The sequence below is a fragment of the Caretta caretta genome, chromosome 28 (genome assembly GCF_965140235.1).
Source record: "Caretta caretta isolate rCarCar2 chromosome 28, rCarCar1.hap1, whole genome shotgun sequence".
Classification (NCBI taxonomy): Eukaryota; Metazoa; Chordata; order Testudines; family Cheloniidae; genus Caretta; species Caretta caretta.
The window spans coordinates 1,791,447-1,809,691 of NC_134233.1; the positions used below are offsets into that span (position 1 = coordinate 1,791,447).

General features: G+C 64.9%; 1 protein-coding gene across 2 annotated transcripts; it reads left to right on the plus strand.

Moving 5' to 3' along the window:
• The first annotated feature begins 225 nt into the window (after positions 1-225).
• PLSCR3 (phospholipid scramblase 3) lies at positions 226-18,116 on the plus strand. Of its 2 annotated transcripts, none has more exons than XM_048833919.2 (8): positions 226-345; positions 2,565-2,658; positions 7,788-8,023; positions 8,897-8,939; positions 11,774-11,994; positions 13,862-14,023; positions 15,244-15,405; positions 16,658-18,116. In XM_048833919.2, the coding sequence occupies exons 2-8, from the start codon at positions 2,646-2,648 to the stop codon at positions 16,718-16,720; spliced, it is 900 nt and encodes a 299-aa protein (XP_048689876.2). In that variant the 5' UTR covers positions 226-345; positions 2,565-2,645; the 3' UTR covers positions 16,721-18,116. The 2 variants fall into 2 exon arrangements, with proteins under 2 accessions (XP_048689876.2, XP_048689875.2); XM_048833918.2 differs by lacking the exon at positions 226-345 and adding an exon at positions 973-1,071.
• The last annotated feature ends 129 nt before the right edge of the window (positions 18,117-18,245 follow it).

The following is an 18,245-nucleotide window of genomic DNA, read 5'->3' on the forward strand; positions in this document are numbered from 1 at the left end:
ACCCATGGTGCTGCCCCCCCATGACACACCCCCACACCCCCACACACACACATAGAGCCCCCCCCCCACACACACACGGTGAGGGGGGCAGGGAGTGGGGTCGGGGGATACTGGGGGTGTGAAAGGGGGGCAGGAGACACGGGGAAGGTGGGCAAGCGGGGGGGGGATACCGGGGAGGGGGGCAGGGAATGGGTGGGGGGTAGCGGGGGCGGGCCCATGGATCGGGGAGGGGGGAGGCTGCCCGGCGGGGGGAGGGGCCGGCTATTCCGGTCTCTCCTCCCTCCTCCCTCCGCCCAGCTCGGCTCGGCTCGGCTCGGCCCCGCTCTCCCCGCGGCGCGCCCCGAGGTACGGGACCTGGGCGGGGGGAGGGGGGTGCTCCGGGAAGGGGGAGGAGACAGGAGAGGAGGGGGCAGCCGGGGGGGGGGGAGAGGGGTTTTGCCGGGGGGGGGAGGCTGGACTCAGACAAAGCCAGACCTGGGGCGGGGCTGTGGCCGACTCCGAGGGGGGAGAATCCGGTGCCCTTAGGTTTTGGGGGTTGGGGGGGCGGCTGGGGCAGGGCACCCCCCTCTTCCCACCGGGAGCAGCTCCATAGTCTTGACTCGTCCCTGGCCCAGATTTCCCCTCCCCCGCTGTCTAGGGCTGGGTCTGCCCCTCTGACCCCCCCCCTCACGCAGTGGGGCGTTGCTGCCCCCCCCCCAGATGGGATGCAGAGAAAAAAAAGGGGGGGGGGGTGGGAGCCAGGACTCCTGGGTTCTCTCCCCCGCTCTGGGAGGGGAGTGGGGGCTGGGGGGTTAGAGCCGGGGGGGGGTGTTGGGATTTGGGGGGGACCCTCGAACGGAGGGGGGTGTCTCTGAGTCAGGGCGACCCCCCGGGGAAGGGCCGGGAACCTCAGCGCTGGGGAGAGCGCCTGGCCATCGACGGGGGGCGGGGGGCTGCTGTCCTGCCCCCCATCCAGTGGGGGGAGGAGCCGGGGCGGCGCGGGGGGGGGGTGTTCCCAGCATCACCGCCCGTCCGGCTCCACAGGGCGCCTCACCCGTCAGCGCTCCAGCGCCGCTAATGAAAGTCCTTTATGTAAGACCCCGGACTCCTGGGTTCCCTCCCCGGCTCTGGGAGGGGAGTGGGGCTGGTGGGTTGGAGCGGGGGGGCTGGGAGCCAGGACTCCTGGGTTCCCTCCCCGGCTCTGGGAGGCGAGTGGGGGCTGGTGGGTTGGAGCCGGGCGGGGGCTGGGAGCCAGGACTCCTGGGTTCCCTCCCCGGCTCTGGGAGGCGAGTGGGGGCTGGTGGGTTGGAGCCGGGCGGGGGCTGGGAGCCAGGACTCCTGGGTTCCCTCCCCGACTCTGGGAGGGGAGTGGGGCTGGTGGGTTGGAGCGGGGGGGCTGGGAGCCAGGACTCCTGGGTTCTCTCCCCGGCTCTGGGAGGGGAGTGGGGGCAGGTGGGTTAGAGTAGGGGGGGCTGGGAGCCAGGACTCCTGGGTTCCCTCCCCGGCTCTGGGAGGCGAGTGGGGGCTGGTGGGTTGGAGCCGGGCGGGGGCTGGGAGCCAGGACTCCTGGGTTCCCTCCCCGGCTCTGGGAGGGGAGTGGGGGCTGGTGGGTTGGAGCCGGGCGGGGGCTGGGAGCCAGGACTCCTGGGTTCCCTCCCCGGCTCTGGGAGGCGAGTGGGGGCTGGTGGGTTGGAGCCGGGCGGGGGCTGGGAGCCAGGACTCCTGGGTTCCCTCCCCGACTCTGGGAGGGGAGTGGGGCTGGTGGGTTGGAGCGGGGGGGCTGGGAGCCAGGACTCCTGGGTTCTCTCCCCGGCTCTGGGAGGGGAGTGGGGGCAGGTGGGTTAGAGTAGGGGGGGCTGGGAGCCAGGACTCCTGGGTTCCCTCCCCGACTCTGGGAGGGGAGTGGGGCTGGTGGGTTGGAGCCGGGGCGGGGGCTGGGAGCCCGGACTCCTGGGTTCTCTCCCCGGCTCTGGGAGGCGAGTGGGGGGGCTGGTGGTTAGAGCTGGAGGGGGCTGGGAGCCCGGACTCCTGGGTTCTCTCCCCGGCATCGGGTGGCGCTGAGTGTGTGTTGTGGGCCGAGTTGTGTCTCGGGGTGTGAGTGTCGGTGGGGCTGTCAGACCCCTGTGTGTGGGGGCGGGGGAGGGATCTTGGGGAGATCTGGGGGATCTGTGGGGGGAGCTGAGAGTATCTGGGCATGCGGGGAACCTGTGGGAAGCTGTGGGCATCTTGGGGGGGGCTTTGTGGGGGGCTGGGAATATCTGGCGGGGTGGGAGGAGGCATGGTCTGGGGGTTAATTTGTGGGGGTTGGTGTAATGGGGTCTTTGGGGGTTGTGGGGGGGGAGAGGAGGGTCTGCGTGTAGCAAGTGGGGCTGGGGGGGTTTCGGGGGAGGGGCAAGAGACTCAAGCTCAGGTTTAAATCAGCCCCGACCCCCTGCCTGCGTGACGAGGCCTCGGGGTCCCCGGGCCCACACAACCTCCCCCCCCGGCCATCCCCACCCTGCGTGACCCCGGTTCCTCCTGCACCCCAACCCAAGCCCATCCCCCCCCGCCTGACCCACCCCGTGACCCCCTCTTCTCCGTCACAGGAGCCGTGAGGAGCCGGGGCACTGAGCGGGGGAAGGAGCCGGAGAGAGACGTGGGGGGGCCGCAGCTGAGACCCCCCCAGCATGGCAGCAGCAGGTAGGGGGCAGTGGGAGACAAATTGCCCCCTGCCGGGGGCAGATATGTGCCCCCCTGTCCATCCCCTCTGTACCTCCATCCCTCCGTCCCCCTAGACACCCTTCTATCCATCCCTCCATCCCCTGACACCCCTCTATCCATCCATCCCTCCACCCCTCCCTCTGTCCCCCCCGTACCTCCATCCCTCCGTCCCCCTAGACACCCCTCTATCCACCCCTCCCTTCCCCCTAGACACCCCTCTATCCATCCATCCACCCCTCCACCCATCCCTCCCCATAGACACTCCTCAATCCATCCACCCGTCCGTCCGTCCATCCCCTCGATCCATCCCTCCACCCCTCACGGCCCCATAGACACCCCTCCCTCCCTCCGTCCCCTCTGTACCTCCATCTCTCTGTCCCCATAGGCACCCCTCTATCCATCCCTCCACCCCTCCCTGCCCTCTAGACACCCCTCTATCCATCCATCCCTCCACCTCGCCTTCCCCTAGACACCCCTCCATCTCTCCATCCATCCACCCCCCATCTGTCCCTCCCCATAGACACCCCTCTGTCCATCCATCCATCCACCCCTCCATCTGTCCCTCCCCATAGACACCCCTCTATCCATCCATCCACCCCTCCCTCCGTCCTTCCCTCCATCTTTCCATCCCTCCATCCCCATAGACACCCCTCTATCCATCCATCCACCCACCCATCTGCACCTCCATCCCTCCAGCCCCACCCACCCCTCCCCCCTCTGTCCCTCCCCATAAACACCCCCTATCTATCCCTCCCCCCAACCTCATACACCCCGCCTTAATCCAGCCGTCCCTCCAGAGACTACACCTCCAGCCCCCCACCCCAATCTATCCATTCTCAGCCTGCCACCCAGCCCTGTCTCCCGCCATCCCCCCACACATCGATCCGTCCCCATCCACCCCCTCCCCTGTATCTATCCCCATCCCCCCCTTTATCTATCTATCCCCGTACACCCCCCTTCCCCCCTCTCCTCCCCCCCCAGCTCTGGCTGGTTCAGCACATCAGAATGTGGAGAATGCAGAGGAAGAAAAGACAAACCCCATTTCGAGATCCCGCCCCAGGACAGGAAGCCAGGGCACAGCCCCACCCACGGCTAAACCCAGAGCCAGCCTGGGCATGGGGCCAGCTGCCAGCCCAGCTCTGCCCCCCCAGCCCTGCCGGTGCCCCTCACTCCCGACCCGCAGCCCCCTGCTAGCCCAGCCCTGGGCTCCCCCCAGCCCTGCCGGTGCCCCTCACTCCCGACCCGCAGCCCCCTGCTAGCCCAGCCCTGGGCTCCCCCCAGCCCTGCCGGTGCCCCTCACTCCCGACCCGCAGCCCCCCTCAGCCCAGCCCTGCCGGTGCCCCTCACTCCCGACCCGCAGCCCCCCTCAGCCCAGCCCTGCCGGTGCCCCTCACTCCCGACCCGCAGCCCCCCCCAGCCCAGCCGGTGCCCCTCACTCCCGACCCGCAGCCCCCTGCTAGCCCAGCCCTGGGCTCCCCCCAGCCCTGCCGGTGCCCCTCACTCCCGACCCGCAGCCCCCTGCTAGCCCAGCCCGTGGCTCCCCCCAGCCCTGCCGGTGCCCCTCACTCCCGACCCGCAGCCCCCTGCTAGCCCAGCCCGTGGCTCCCCCCCAGCCCTGCCGGTGCCCCTCACTCCCGACCCGCAGCCCCCTGCTAGCCCAGCCCGTGGCTCCCCCCCAGCCCTGCCGGTGCCCCTCACTCCCGACCCGCAGCCCCCTGCTAGCCCAGCCCTGGGCTCCCCCCAGCCCTGCCGGTGCCCCCCACTCCCGACCCGCAGCCCCCTGCTAGCCCAGCCCTGGGCTCCCCCCAGCCCTGCCGGTGCCCCTCACTCCCGACCCGCAGCCCCCTGCTAGCCCAGCCCTGGGCTCCCCCCAGCCCTGCCGGTGCCCCTCACTCCCGACCCGCAGCCCCCTGCTAGCCCAGCCCGTGGCTCCCCCCCAGCCCTGCCGGTGCCCCTCACTCCCGACCCGCAGCCCCCTGCTAGCCCAGCCCGTGGCTCCCCCCCAGCCCTGCCGGTGCCCCTCACTCCCGACCCGCAGCCCCCTGCTTGCCCAGCCCTGGGCTCCCCCCCAGCCCTGCCGGTGCCCCTCACTCCCGACCCGCAGCCCCCTGCTAGCCCAGCCCTGGGCTCCCCCCAGCCCTGCCGATCCCCCCACTCCCGACCCGCAGCCCCCTGCTAGCCCAGCCCTGGGCTCCCCCCAGCCCTGCCGGTGCCCCCCACTCCCCCTGCACCCTCAGTGCCGGGATGAGTCACGCGGGGGGCGGGGCGGGGATGCTGACACGGGGAATGCAGCCGAACCGGACCAGGGTGGAGGCACCAGGAGGCCCCTGAGTCACTCCCCAGCCCCAGCCTCTGTCAGATGGGCTGAGCCCCAACGCGCTCGTTACAGAGCCGCCCCTGCCCTTCCTCGCTCCCTCCAGTGTCACGTTCCTGCTTTCCCGGCTCCCTCCCTTCCTTCCTCTCCGCCTCGCTCCCTCCTCCACCTCCAGTCCTGCTTCGCTCCCTTCTTCGCCCTCGCCCCAGAGCCAGGGCCCGGCCTCGGGCGGCTTTCGCCGGCCCCTGGGGGCCACTCTGCCTTCGGCCTGGCCCACGCGGCCTCTTTCTGTCTTTCCTGCTCGGCCTTTCTGTCTCACTCTTCTTTTCTTCCTTCCTTTCTTTCTTTCTTACTCTTCCTTTTTCTTTCTTTCTCACTCTTCTTTTCTTCTCACTCCTTTTCTTTCTCACTCTTCCTTCCTTCCTTTCTCACTCTTCTTTTCTTTCTTTGTCTTTCCCACTCTGCCTCTTTCTTTCTTTCTTTCTTTCTCACTCTTCTTTTCTTTCTTTGTCTTTCCCACTCTGCCTCTTTCTTTCTTTCTTTCTTTCTTTCTCACTCTTCTTTTCTTTCTTTCTGTTCTTTTTCTTTCTTTTCTTCTCACTCCTTTTCTTTCTCACTCTTCCTTCCTTCCTTTCTTTCTCACTCTTCTTTTCTTTCTTTGTCTTTCCCACTCTGCCTCTTTCTTTTCTTCTTTCTTTCTCACTCTTTTCTTTTCTTCTTTCTTTCTTTCTCACTCTTTTCTTTTCTTCTCTTCTCACTCCTTTTCTTTCTCACTCTTCCTTCCTTCCTTCCTCACTCTTCCTTCCTTCCTTTCTTCCTCACTCTTCTTTTCTTTCTTTGTCTTTCCCACTCTGCCTCTTTCTTTCTTTCTCACTCTTCCTTTCTTCTTTTCTTTCTCACTCTTCCTTTCTTCTCACTCCTTTTCTTTCTCACTCTTCCTTCCTTTCTCACTCTTCTTTTCTTTCTTTGTCTTTCCCACTCTGCCTCTTTCTTTCTTTCTCACTCTTCTTTTCTTTTCTTCTCACTCTTCCTTCCTTCCTTTCCTTCTCACTCTGCCTCTTTCTTTCTTTTTCTCACTCTTCTTTTCTTTTCTTCTCACTCTTCCTTCCTTCCTTCTCTTCTCACTCTTTCTTTCTCACTCTTCTTTTCTTTCTCTGTCTTTCCCACTCTGCCTCTTTCTTTCTTTCTTTCTTTCTTTCTTTCTTTCTTTCTGAAAGTGCTTTGCATAAAAGCGCTAGATAAAAACAACCCTTACTGACAATTAACTTTGTTTTTGTTCTACACATAAGAGCCCACGACTCATATTTTAATACCCGGCGTCTTACCTCTCCCGTGCGATGGCTGTGCCCTCCGTCTCCCCCCCAGCGGCAGCCCCCGAGCTGGGGCTGGGAAGGAGGGGGGGTCTCTCCCTGGCAGCCTGGAGCTGGGGAAAGCTGCCTCTTTCTCCAACCACCGCAGCCCTGCATGTCCCAAACTCCCCCCACCCCCTCTTCTCACCCCACTGCCCCCTCCCACCTCCCCCCCCGTCCCCCCCAAGGCCAGCCGCTCACCTGACCTGTGCGCCTTACCTGTGCGCCCCCGTAATGAGGTGCCCAGGCGCGCCCCGGAGGGGGAACTCGCCACGGACCACCGGTACTGGAGCCGATCGAGGGCTCACCGGCACGGCGCCTCCCACTGGTCCGTCCGGGAATTGGCTCAGCACTCGGAGCGCCCCCTGCTGGCCGGTGTCTCTCCTGCCTCAGGGCCCCGTGTCCCTCCCGGACCCCAGTGGGACATAGCTTGGGGTACTGCCCCACAGCACCCCCCCCACTGTTGGTCTCCCCTCCCAGGGGAACCCCCAACCCGCTATGCCCACCTTGCCTCAGTGGCTACGGCCGGTGGTCCTCCAGCCCCCTTTCCGTGGGGCAGATGCAGACTGTGATGGCCACTCATCACTGGCAAGGGGGTGGGACCAGCTGCCTCTGCCTATCCCCGGGCTGCCCCTCTGCGCCCCCAGTACCCCCCTTAGGCCTTAAACAAGGGCTCAGCCCGGGGAGTGGCCGAGCCGGAGCCCCCCTTTGCCCTTCCCCAGCCCGGCTCCACGCCCGGGACCCTGAGCTCCCCGGCCTGGGCTGAGACGGACCCTTATATCAGGGCCAGGTGTGGGCTGATGGGGGCGGGGCCCCAGCTGTGGGTCCTTCCCCCAATCAGCCAGTCCGTTTCCCCTAGGAGCGGGGTACCTGCCCCTCTACGCACCCCCTCAAAATCCCGCACCCCGGGGGGCGGGGTAGGAGGGTCCCCGAGCCTGCGCGACCCGGAAATGCCCCGGCAGCCGCGCTCGCCGTCCGGCTGACCACGCTCCTGCTAATGGGAGCGCGCGGCCGTTTGGGCCTTGGCCTGCTAAAGCCAGGGTTGCGAGTTCAATCCCTGAGGGGGCCGTTTCGGGATCTGGGGCAGGAATTGGGGATTGGTCCTGCTCTGAGCCGGGGGGGGGGTTTGGACGAGATGACCGCCTGAGGTCCCTTCCAGCCCTGATAGTCTATGAGTCTGGACGCCATTAATTAACTCACAGACCCGATCCCGGCGGGGACCCCCCCCCCGTTATGTCCTGCCAGCCTGACTGTGAACCGCTGCGGGGTGAGGGGTGCGCTGGCCCTTTAAGGGGGGGGGGCTGCCTGGCCCAAGGAGTTCTGGGATTTGTAGTTCCAAGGAGCCGGGGGAGGGGTCCCTGTGTAACCAGTAATACTGGGGGAGGGGGAGGAATTTGATGGGGGGGGGTTGATTTTTAACCCTGTCCCCCCTCTTTCATTCACAGGTTACCCCCAGGCTACCTACCCCTCCGCCCCGTACCCCAGCCCCGCCCCCGCCCCTGCCCCCACCCTGGGATTCAACGTGTACCCCTCCTCCAATCCGGGCACGGGGCCGCTGGTCCAGCCCCAGGCCCCGCCCCAGGCATACGGGGACCCCGCCGCTCAACACCCCCACTCGGCCATCACGCCCTACCTGCCCGTGTCCACCGGCATCCCCCCGGGGCTGGAGTATCTAATGCAGGTGAGTGGGGGTGTAAACGGGAACCGTGACCCGCCCCAGAGCTGGCCGCATCTCGGCGCCGGGCGAGGGGTCCCCGTGTCACCGGCCGCCCCACCCCAGAGGTGGCCGCATCTTAGTGGCAGTGAACCTGACTGGAGGGGGGCTGGTGGGTGGGGGTGAGGGTGGGGGCTGGGAGCCAGGACTCCTGGGTTCTCTCTCTGGCTCGAGGAGGGGAGTGGGGGTGGGTGGGTTAGAGCAGGGTGGGGCTGGGAGCCCGGACTCCTGGGTTCTCTCGCCGGCTCTGGGAGGGGAGTGGGGGCTGGTGGGTTAGAGCAGGGGGGGCTGGGAGCCCGGACTCCTGGGTTCTCTCCCCGGCTTTGGGAGGGGAGTGGGGGCTGGTGGGTTAGAGCAGGGGGGGCTGGGAGCCTGGACTCCTGGGTTCTCTCGCCGGCTCTGGAAGGGGAGTGGGGGCTGGTGGGTTAGAGCAGGGGGGGCTGGGAGCCCGGACTCCTGGGTTCTCTCGCCGGCTTTGGGAGGGGAGTGGGGGCTGGTGGGTTAGAGCAGGGGGGGGCTGGGAGCCCGGACTCCTGGGTTCCCTCCCCGGCTTTGGGAGGGGACTGGGGGCTGGTGGGTTAGAGCAGGGGGGGCTGGGAGCCCGGACTCCTGGGTTCTCTCGCCGGCTTTGGGAGGGGAGTGGGGGCTGGTGGGTTAGAGCGGGGGGGGCTGGGAGCCCGGACTCCTGGGTTCCCTCCCCGGCTTTGGGAGGGGACTGGGGGCTGGTGGGTTAGAGCAGGGGGGGCTGGGAGCCCGGACTCCTGGGTTCTCTCCCTGGCTCTGGGAGGGGGCTGGGGGGGTCTGAGTCTCTCCTACCCCAGCCCCTTTGGCTCTTTTCAGATCGACCAGGTTCTGATCCAGCAGAAAGTGGAGCTGGTGGAAGGTGAGCGAAGGAAACACCACATGGGGTGTGTGCCGCGCCCACACCGTCCTCCCCCGCTACACAACCCCCCCCTCCCGCCCCCGCATCCTCTCAGCCACACACAACACACACCCCGTGCCAGCCGTACACAGCACACCAACCGCACACACTGTCCTCTCAGCCGTACACAACACGCCAACTACACACACACGCCATTGACTCAGCCACACACAACACACACCCCGGCCTCTCAGCCGTACACAACAGCCCAATCTCACACACACACACACAATCCTCTCAGATGTACACAACACGCCAACTACACACACACACCATTGACTCAGCCACACACAACACACACCCCGGCCTCTCAGCCGTACACAACAGCCCAATCTCACACACACACACACACAATCCTCTCAGATGTACACAACACGCCAACTACACACACACACCATTGACTCAGCCACACACAACACACGCCCCAGCCTCTCAGCCGTACACGATACCCCAATGACACACACACACCCCGGTCTCTCAGCCGTACACAACACCCCAATGACACACACACACACACACACACACAATCCTCTCAGCTGTACACAACACGCCAACTACACACACACGCCATTGACTCAGCCACACACCACACACACCCCGGCCTCTCAGCCGTACACAACATCCCAATCACACACACACACACACACACACAATCACACAATCCTCTCAGATGTACACAACATGGCAACTACACACACACGCCATTGACTCAGCCACACACAACACACACCCCGGCCTCTCAGCCGTACACAACATCCCAATCACACACACACACACAATCACACAATCCTCTCAGATGTACACAACACGCCAACTACACACACACGCCATTGACTCAGCCACACACAACACACACCCCGGCCTCTCAGCCATACACAACAGCCCAATCTCACACACACACACACAATCACACAATCCTCTCAGATGTACACAACACGGCAACTCCACACACACACCATTGACTCAGCCACACACAACACACACCCCGGCCTCTCAGCCGTACACAACAGCCCAATCTCACACACACACACACAATCACACAATCCTCTCAGATGTACACAACATGGCAACTACACACACACGCCATTGACTCAGCCACACACAACACACACCCCAGCCTCTCAGCCGTACACGATACCCCAATGACACACACACACCCCGGTCTCTCAGCCGTACACAACACCCCAATGACACACACACACAATCCTCTCAGATGTACACAACATGCCAACTACACACACACACGCCATTGACTCAGCCATACACAACACACACCCCAGCCTCTCAGCCGTACACAACACCCCAAACACACACACACAATCACACAATCCTCTCAGATGTACACAACATGGCAACTACACACACACGCCATTGACTCAGCCATACACAACACACACCCCAGCCTCTCAGCCATACACGATACCCCAATGACACACACACACCCCGGTCTCTCAGCCGTACACAACACCCCAATGACACACACACACAATCCTCTCAGATGTACACAACATGCCAACTACACACACAAACGCCATTGACTCAGCCACACACAACACACACCCCGGCCTCTCATGACACCCCGGCCATGACGGTTGCCGATGACAGCGGCCGTGACGGTTGTGATGGCGACGAGGGCGGCCGTGATGGTTGGTGTTGACATCAGCCATGACGGTTGTGATGGCAATGAGGGCGACCATGACGGTTGTGATGGTGATGAGGGTGGCCATGATGGTTGGTGACGAGGGCGGCCAAGACGGGTGTGAGGGCGACGAGGGGTGGCCATGACGGTTGGCGATGAGGGGCGGCCATGACAGTTGGTGATGGCGACGAGGGGCGGCCGTGAAGGTTGGTGATGGCGACGAGGGGCGGCCGTGATGGTTGTGATGGCGACGAGGGGCGGCCATGACGGTTGGTGATGTCAGCGGCCATGACGGGTGTGATGGCGACGAGGGGCGGCCGTGACGGTTGTGATGGCGACGAGGGGCGGCCGTGACGGTTGGCGACGAGGGGCGGCCGTGATGGGTGTGATGGCGACGAGGGGCGGCCATGACGGTTGGTGATGGCGACGAGGGGCGGCCGTGACGGTTGGTGATGACAGCGGCCATGACGGTTGTGATGGCAATGAGGGCGACCATGACGGTTGGCAACGAGGGCAGCCATGATGGTTGTGATGGTGATGAGGGTGGCCATGATGGTTGGTGACGAGGGCGGCCAAGACAGGTGTGAGGGCGACGAGGGGTGGCCATGACGGTTGGCGATGACAGCGGCCATGACGGTTGGTGATGGCGATGAGGGGCGGCCGTGATGGTTGTGAGGGCGACGAGGGGTGGCCATGACAGTTGGCGATGACAGCGGCCGTGACGGTTGTGATGGTGACGAGGGGCAGCCATGATGGTTGTGATGGCGACAAGGGCGGCCATGACGGGTGTGAGGGCGACGAGGGGTGGCCATGACGGTTGGCGATGACAGCGGCCATGACGGTTGGTGATGGCGATGAGGGTGGCCGTGAAGGTTGGTGATGGCGACGAGGGGCGGCGGTGATGGTTGTGATGGCGACGAGGGGCGGCCATGACGGTTGGTGATGACAGCGGCCATGACGGGTGTGATGGCGACGAGGGCGGCCGTGACAGTTGGCGATGGCGACGAGGGGCGGCCGTGACGGGTGTGAGGGCGACGAGGGCGGCCATGACGGTTGGTGATGGCGACGAGGGCGGCCATGACGGGTGTGAGGGCGGCCATGACGGTCGGCGAGGGCGGTGTCACGGCCGTAACTGTCTCCCCTCCTCCCCTCCCAGCCGTCATCGGCTTCGAGACCGCCAACAAGTACGAGCTGCGGGATGGGCTGGGCCGGCGGCTCTTCGAGGCCGAGGAGCAGAGCGACTGCTGCACCCGCAACTGCTGCGGGTCCCTGCGGCGCCTCCGGCTGAGCCTGGCTGAGCCGGGGGGGCGCCCCGCCCTCCGCTTCCTGCGCCCCCTCAAGTGCGCCTCCTGCTGGTGCCCCTGCTGCCTGCAGGAGGTGAGGGACGGACCCCACCCCCGCGTCCCTCCCCCACTCCGGTACCCCCCCGTGTCCCTCCTGCACCCCGACAACCCCCCCGTGTGCCTCGCCCACCCCGGTACCCCCCGCACCCCGACAACCCCCCTGTGTTCCCCCTGTGTGCCTCGCCCACTCCCACGTCCCCCCCGTGTCCCTCCTGCACTCCGACAACCCCCCTGTGTCCCTCCAGTGTGCCTCCCCCACCCCGGTACCCCCCGCACCCCGACAACCCCCCCATGTCCCCCCCATGTGCCTCCCCCACCTTGGCACCCCCCGCACCCCGACAACCCCCCCGTGTCCCCCCCCGTGTGCCTCCCCCACCCCGGTACCCCCCGCACCCCGACAACCCCCCTGTGTCCCCCCCGTGTCCCTCCCCCACCTCGGCACCCCCCCGTGTCCCACCCATGTCCTCCCGCACCCCGGTACCACCCTGTGTCCTGCCTGTGTCCCTCCCCCACTCCCATGTCCCACCGGTGTCCCTCCCCCACCGTGACACCCCCCTGTGTCTGTCCCGTGTCCCTCTCCCCATCCCGGCACCACCCTGTGTCCGGCCCATGTCCCTCCCCCACCCCGGTACCCCCCCGTGTCCCTCCCCCACCCCGACAACACCCCTGTGTCCTGCCCGTGTCACTCCCCCACCCCAGCACCCCCGTGTCCCTTCCGCACCCCGACAACCCCCCCCGTGTCCTGCCTGTGTCCCTCCCCCACTCCCAGATCCCCCCCCGTCCCTCCTGCACACTGACAACCCCCGTGTCTGTCCCGTGTCCCTCCCCCATCCCGGCACCACCCTGTGTCCTGCCCGTGTCCCTCCCGCACCCCGACAACCCCCCCGAGTCCCTCCCGCACCCTGACAACCCCCTTGTGTCCCTCCCCCATCCTGGCACCCTCCCCCACCCCGGCCCCACCCCCGTGTCCCTCCCGCACCCTGACAACCCCCCTGAGTCCTACCTGTGTCCCTCCCCCACCCTGGTACCCCCCCGAGACCCTCCCACACACTGACAACCCCCCCCGTATCCCACCCCAGCACCACCCCGTGTCCCTCCCCCACCCTGGCACCACCCTATGTCCTGCCTGTGTCCCTCCCCCACTCCCATGTCCCACCCATGTCCCTCCCCAACCCCGGCACCCCCCTGTGTCCGGCCCATGTCCCTCCCCAACCTGGGTACCCCCACGTCCCTGCCCCACCCCACCCCTGTGTCCGGCCCATGTCCCTCCCCAACCCCACTGCACCCTCTGTGTCCCTCCCTGTTGGTCCCCCCCGCACCCCGCCTGTGTCCCTCCCCCACCCCTGTACCACCCCCGTGTCCTGCCCGTGTCCCCCCCTTACCTTGCTGTGCCCCCCTGTGTCTCTCCCCCTGCCCTCCGCTGCACCCCCCCGTGTCCCTCTCTGACCTTACTGCCCCCCCATGACCCACCACCCTGGCGTCCTGCTGCCCCAATCCCCCCCCCCCAGTCCTGTGCTATTCCCCTATCTCTCCCCACAACGTCCTGGCCCCAGGCACGGCTCCTACCCCCCCCCCAGCCCCAGGTACCCCCTTCCCCTCCCCTCCCGGGGCTCCCCCTCTGCCCTGACCCCTCTTTTCCCAGCCTAGGCTCCCCAGTGTACCCCCCCGCCCGCTCAGGGCACCCACACCCGCCACCCGGCTCCCCCCCCCCGGGAGGCAAGCGCCCCATGACCCCCCACAAATCTGGGCCCCCCACTGCCTCCCCCCCAATCTCCAGGACTCCCAGCCCCACTCCCGGGGGGCTGGTTTCGGTGGGGACACGGGGCGGGGGGTTTCTCCCTGCCACCCCCATTCTAACCCCTGCCTGGTGTGTGTCTCTCCCCGCCCTCCCCCCACCCCAGCTGGAGGTGCAGTGCCCCCCGGGCACCACGATCGGGCATGTGGTGCAGACCTGGCACCCCTTCACCCCCAAGTTCTCCGTCCAGGACGCCCAGAAGCAGACGGTGCTGCGGGTGCTGGGGCCCTGCTGTGTCTTTCGCTGCGGGGGGGACGTCAACTTCGAGGTAGCGGGGGGCCGGGCGGGGCGGGGCCTGGCCTCGCTTTGGAGGGGGGCAGCTGGGCCTGGAGGGGGCGTATCTGGGGGGCGCAGGATGGGGGACATCTGGGTCTGGGGCTGGTGTCTTGGTGGAGTGGGGGATATCTGGGGGGCAGGATGGGGGACGTCTAGGCCTGGAGGGGGCTTATCTGGGGGGCAGGATAGGGGGGCGTCTGAGACTGGGGTTGGCGTCTCGGTGGACGGGGGCGTATCTGGGGGGCTGGATGGGGGTGTTTGGGCCGGGGGTTGGCATCTCGGTGGGAGGGGGCAGGGTGAGGGGCATCTGGGCCTGGAGGGGGTCTGTGGGGGGCAGGACAGGGCATCTGGGTCTGCAGTTGGTGTCGGTGGATGGGGGCAGGACGGGGGGCATCTGGGCCTGGAGGGGGTATATCTGGGAGCAGGATGGGGCATCTGGGACTGGGGTTGGCATCTCAGTGGAGGGGGGGGCATGTGGGGGACAGGACGGGGCTTCTGGGTCTGGGGTTGGTGTCTTGGTGGAGTGGGGATATCTGGGGGGCAGGATGGGTGTGTGTCTGGGTCTGGGCTTGGCGTCTTGGTGGAGGAGGCATATCTGGGGGGCAGGACGGGGGGCATCTGGGTCTGGGGTTGGTGTCTTGGTGGAGGGGACGCATCTGGGGGGCTGGATGGGGGGGCGTCTGGGGTTGGTGTCTCGGTGGAGGGGACGCATCTGGGGGGCAGGACACGGGGCATCTGGGGTAGGCGTCTCGGTGGAGGGGTGTTGGGGGGCTGGATGGGGGGAATTTGCATCGTGGTGTGGGAGGGTAGTTGGAGGAGGGGGTGCTTGGGGAGGATACAGGAATGGGGTGTGGGGGAGGATGTCCGAGATGGGGGGCTGTGGAGGTAGATGGGTTCGGCCTAGGTGGGGGACTAGGAGCACTGGGGCTTCGTCAGGTGGGAGGGCTTTCTGGGGCACTTCCTGTGTTGGCATGTCCCAGGGGGAGGAGCTATGGGGGCACTTCCTGTATGGGGCGTGGACTACGGGTGTACAGGGCAGGGAGGATTGGCAGCTGAGGCACTTCCTGTTCAGGAACTGCCTCGGGGGCGGGACTTCCTGCATTGGGCACGCCCCAAAGGGCATAGTCCCTTGCGGGGGGGAGGGTAATGGTCTCTCCTGGGCCCTGTGGGGCAGCGTCTGACTCACATTCGGTGCTGCTCCCCTCCCCACAGGTGAAGACGAGCGACGAGTCGCGGGGCGTGGGCCGGATCAGTAAGCAGTGGGGGGGGCTGCTCAAGGAGGTCTTCACTGACACCGATGTCTTCGGCATCCAGTTCCCCGTGGACCTGGACGTCAAGATGAAGGCCGTGCTGCTGGGGGCCTGCTTCCTCATCGTGAGTGCCCCCCGCTCCCCTCCATCCCACCACTGCCACCAATCAACCCAACCTCGCCATCCCCCTGCTGCCACCAATCAACCCAACCTCGCCATCCCACCTCTGCCACCAATCAACCCAACCTCGCCATCCCCCCGCTGCCACCAATCAACCCAACCTCGCCATCCCACCTCTGCCACCAATCAACCCAACCTCGCCATCCCCCTGCTGCCACCAATCAACCCAACCTCGCCATCCCACCTCTACCACCAATCAACCCAACCTCGCCATCCCACCTCTGCCACCAATCAACCCAACCTCGCCATCCCCCCGCTGCCACCAATCAACCCAACCTCGCCATCCCACCTCTGCCACCAATCAACCCAACCTCGCCATCCCCCTGCTGCCACCAATCAACCCAACCTCGCCATCCCACCTCTGCCACCAATCAACCCAACCTCGCCATCCCACCACCCCCGTCGACAAATCACCTTCTTCTGTTTTGCTACCAGTTGACCTCTGCCCTCATCCGATGTGTGATACCAACCAACCTGCCCACCCTCTCTCCCCGTCCACCGACCAATACAGCCAGTTTCTTCCCTTTCCACCCCCGCCCCCTACCGTCACAGAGTTTAAGGCCAGAAGGGACCATCTTGTCTGACCTCCTGTATCTCACAGGCCACCAGCCCCATCCTGTACCCACACACGAAACCCAACAACCAAAATAGGCCAACGGATTACAGCCCACGGGAGATCACCCTCTCCCCAGTCTATCGGTCCCACCAGTGAGCGCCCTCCCCCCGCTACTGCCACTGGCCACCCTAACTTCCCCTTCCCCCCACTCGCATCAACTGTCACGTAGTGCCTCTTTGCCATCCTCATCCCACCACTGCCACCAGTGAATAGCCATCCCACCGCTCCCACCAATGAATAGCCATCCCACCTCTCCCACCAAGCACCTCATTCAACCTCTCCCCCATTTCCACCCCAACCCACATGCCCTCCCTCATCCCATTGCTGCCACCAGCCAACCTCTTTTTCATGCCACCAGCCCGCCCTACCTCCCCCTCCACCCACCTCTCCCCACCTGCCCTCTTCCGCCATTCCACCACCACCCCACCTCCTCTTCTCATAACCGGAGCCCCCAGGGTGCAGGGGCCAGGACCCGTTTTCTTTCCATGGTGATCCCACCCCGAGATTGGAGATCAGCCGATTTGGAAAGCACTAGACTGTGTCTGTTCAAAGCCCTCTTCTTCTCTTTTTCCTTCCCCAGGATTACATGTTCTTCGAGAAGGTGGGCAAGACCAGCCAGAGGAGCACGGTGCTGAGCAGTTAGAAGCAGCTGGACCCCCGCACCTCCCACTCGCTGCCACTTACGAGGACCCCCCATCCCACTGCTGACACCAACAGGGGCTCCCATCCCATCTCTAACACCAATGAGGGGTCTTTATGAATAGGACAGCGTGTTTATGGGCTGGCGTGGGTGTCAGGGCAGTGAGACTGTTTGCAGAGGCGGCAAGGAGGCCTGCGGGTGTGGGTGTGTCCTGTGCCATGGGACTCGGTAGACAGCACGATGGGGGCTCTTTTGGTTGTATGTGAAGAACATCAAGCCCCAGGCCTTCTCCCACCAAGGCGTCTTTAGGACCTTCACCCAGACAGGAAACTCTGGCCTCCATTGGCTGCCAAGTTCCTGGGGCCTTCATATCCCCTGCCCCCACCTGTCGGCTGAGGGGGGGTCCCTTCAACACCAAGCCAGTGGTGGCAACATCCCGAAGCCAAATCTCTTAACTATAGATATTTCTCATTCTGTATTTTGTGTATTTATCGCTTATAACAAAGTGTCTTGCGCTGAACCTTAAAGGGGGCTTTGTGGGGGGAGCATCATGGTGCTTTTTAATGGGGTTCCCCCTGGTTCCCCTGAATTCCTGATGCTGAGGGAGGGGCGTCAAGCCACAGTGGAGGAAGGATAGGGTTGGCTTGACCAATGGAGGAGCTATGGCCAGCGTGAAGTGATGCCAACCCACGGTGGCGTCATGTGGGCCAAGAGGGAGGCCAGCCAACCCAAGATGGTGGGCCGTTGGCCGCGATGGATGGAAGCCAACCCAAGCTAGAGGGCTGTTGGCCACGATGGATGGAAGCCAACCCAAGATGGAGGAGCCTTGGCTAAGATAGTCATGCCAACCGCGGAGGCACGTTGGCCACGATGGATGGAAGCCAACCCAAGATGGAGGGAAGTTGGCCACGATGGATGGAAGCCAACCCAAGATGGAGGGCCGTTGGCCACGATGGATGGAAGCCAACCCAAGATGGAGGAGCCTTGGCTAAGATAGCCATACCAACCGCGGAGGCACGTTGGCCACGATGGATGGAAGCCAACCCAAGATGGAGGGCGGTTGGCCACGATGGATGGAAGCCAACCCAAGGTGGAGGGCCATTGGCCACGATGGATGGAAGCCAACCCAAGATGGAGGGCCGTTGGCCAAGAGAGGGAGTCAAGCCAACCCAAGATGGAGCCCTATTGGCCAACGCGAGAGACGACAACCTTGGACAACTCCACTGTGTCTTTCGTTCGTGAGGGGAGTGGAGGGGGGAGGAGACTGGAGGGGAGGGGAGAGGAAGGGGAATCTCCCCCACGGGCAGGAGAGGAGCGGACTGGACCTTGTCTCTCGACGGAGGGTTTTGCTGGGCGTTCCTCCACGGGCAACCAAAACCAATAAAAAGCTAAGACCCTGGGTGTCCACGGCTCCTCTGTCCTGGCTCCTCATCCGTGAGCCCCTTCCTCGTGCTCTCTCTCCTCTTCCTCTCTGCCCCCCATATCCTTCCCCCCACCCCTCATTGTCCCCCGAAATCCATCTCCCTCA